At 41.9% G+C, this 2,500-nt stretch overlaps 1 protein-coding gene across 1 annotated transcript in view; it reads right to left on the bottom strand.

Moving 5' to 3' along the window:
* Window positions 1-1,511, bottom strand: part of LOC137994622 (major facilitator superfamily domain-containing protein 6-like) — a 3,057-nt gene extending 1,546 nt beyond the window's left edge. Inside the window, exon 1 of the mRNA XM_068840227.1 lies at window positions 1-1,511. This exon is cut by the window's left edge and continues 1,546 nt beyond it. Coding sequence (XP_068696328.1) covers window positions 1-1,497 — 1,497 coding nt within the window. The 5' untranslated portion in view covers window positions 1,498-1,511.
* Window positions 1,512-2,500: the final 989 nt, after the last annotated feature.

Here is a 2,500-nt window from a genome sequence, read left to right as displayed (position 1 = left end):
TCTGGGCCTTTTCTTCAACCATTTTTGAGACAGAGCAAAAAGAACACAAGTCACAACACTTGTCACAGCCAGACCCCTGAACAGAATCCTTGGTCCATATTCACCATAAATAATTCCTCCACCAAAACCTGCTATGAGCCTTCCAAGGCTAAAATGTGTGGCAACAACTAGTGCCATTACTGTTGCAGTTAAGCCATCAGGGGAAATTAATCCACCATATGATGTAGACGCAGCCCACATGGCACCAAATGTCACTCCGTGTAGAGGTTCAATTGCCAACACATACCAAGCACTAGGAATGAACGAGTAACATATATACCTTATTGTGTAACAAATTAATGTAAGATACAGAACACCATGATGGCCTAAATACTTGATTAAATGCCCAGAGAAAAACATGACAGGGGCCTCTGCAATGCAAGTCATAGCAAGAGCTAATCCCATTAGTAAATGACTGCCACTCAGGTCGTCGAGAAACCAAAACAGATAAGCATCAATAACACCCATGCACGTGCCCATGACAAGAATAGCAAGCAAAAATGTTACAATGTGACAATCTGACAAAATAGTCCACAAGTTTCTGAAAATCTTTGGTTTAGATCTGCCCTCAAGGTATTCCATAGGTAACTTTAAAATGGTCAAAGTAGCTCCTATGTTAAATATAAGGTAAGCGCAAAATCCCAGGAGAAAATGATTTTGATTCAAATGTTTGCCTGATTCATCAATTCCAAACCCTGAAATTACAGCAAAGCTTCCCCACCCAACCGCTCCCCAAAGCCGTTGTTTGCCATAATCACCAGCTCTATCTATTGCTGTTAAGTACTTAACAGTGGCAGCATCACCAAATGAAGTATAGCTTCCTAAAAGCGAGGATAAGAAGAAGATTACACCAATAACTACAAATGTCGTGTTATTATCTCTTGTCTTTCCGGTAACACCGACCCTCTTATTTCTGGTTGGTTGACCCAAGACTGAGTGATTTCTACAGTTTGGCACAACTGTGATATCCATCAATGAACAATTGTACGCATTGGTGTTAGCAGTTAAATTTGTTTCCTTCGAGGTATTCGATTCCGAGCCATTCATGCACAAAGTTCTCTCGAGACAGCTATCAGGTCCTTCACTGGCCAGGGGACGAACGAAAACAAGGGAAAAAAACAAAGCAGCAGATGAAACGCACATCATCATCATCACCAATTTATGCTTGCGGTACTTGTCCGCTAATCCGCCGCTGAAAGGTGTTCCAATCAGTTCAGCTATGGGTCGTAAAGCCAGCAACATTCCTGTTTGTTCAGCCGACATGCCCAAGTGCCGAAAATACACGGGAAGAAATGGCCTGATACAAGCTCTCCCACCGAATGTAAAGAAGTAGTAGAGTTTGAAAGCCAAAAGAGTTTTGTTAATAGGACCAAATCTTTGATGTTGTACTCGTAATTGGCCTTCTGCCATTCTATCAGACCCCTTCATATCAGTGTCAGTTCCACGTGGCGTCGCCATGTTGATCCTCTTGCCGGTGCAAATCTCTTCCAGGCGTTGTTGCTTTGCGACCAAGCAATCACTAACTTAGAGACTGGTTCGACTGACGGTTCGACATAGCTCCTTCCAGAGCCGACGATCATATAGGTTAGCGGTGATGAGATAAGGGTAGCTACACGCGTGGCATCACGTTACTCACGTAGCTGGCGGGATTAATGCGCTTGAGGACGTTCGCGCTATTAAATTGTTTGAGCGCAACGTTACTGTGCAGGTAACGCGACTGTAATATGTCACGCATTACTTCGAGCTTTAGTGAAGAGAAGATCATGATCACTTGAAAATTGATTTTAAAATATTTATGAAAGTCAAGTAGACTACTGCACGACTGATATTCGCGTAATGTTTTATCAGTCGTGCACTAGTCTTAACTTGCTTTTTCAAGCATTCAGTGAAAATAACATGGCGACAAAAACGCCGGGGAAAAAGTTCCAGGCCGGCAAAAGAATGGCACATTTATTTCCGAATCATCATGAAACGTTAAAGAGAAGTGAGCGGGAGGGTGGAAAAGCTCTGGAAAAGGCAGCTGATCGAGTAGTGGCTGAAAGTTTGGAAAACTCGAGGACGAATCGTTACGTAAATTTAATGAGGCTGTTTTTCAAATGTTTTTATTACCCTACGAACTTAAGTTCAGAATGAATGCATGTTTTTGAAGTTATTTTCCTTTACTTTCGCGAAAATAGAGCAGAATTGTATTTTCGTCCGCGAAGAAACAGCCAGCGATTAAATTTCACAAAAACCACACTCCATGGAGAGATTGAGAGATATTATGCAAAACACTAACCAAATGAAGATGACACCTGCTTGAAACTTCGTTGCTATCATACTATGTTGCTATGCTCGAGAAACCCTTTCTTAAATAAAAACCTTTCATCCCTTCAACGATCGAACCTGTCTTGGGTTCCAGTCCTTCCTTGACAGGTCACACAAAAACGTGACAAACGAAATTTTCCAAGAGCTTTGCAAA

The sequence above is a fragment of the Montipora foliosa genome, chromosome 3 (genome assembly GCF_036669935.1).
Source record: "Montipora foliosa isolate CH-2021 chromosome 3, ASM3666993v2, whole genome shotgun sequence".
Taxonomy (NCBI): domain Eukaryota; kingdom Metazoa; phylum Cnidaria; class Anthozoa; order Scleractinia; family Acroporidae; genus Montipora; species Montipora foliosa.
Note: the sequence above shows the minus strand (reverse complement) of the source record. Positions and strands in the feature narration are given on the sequence as shown.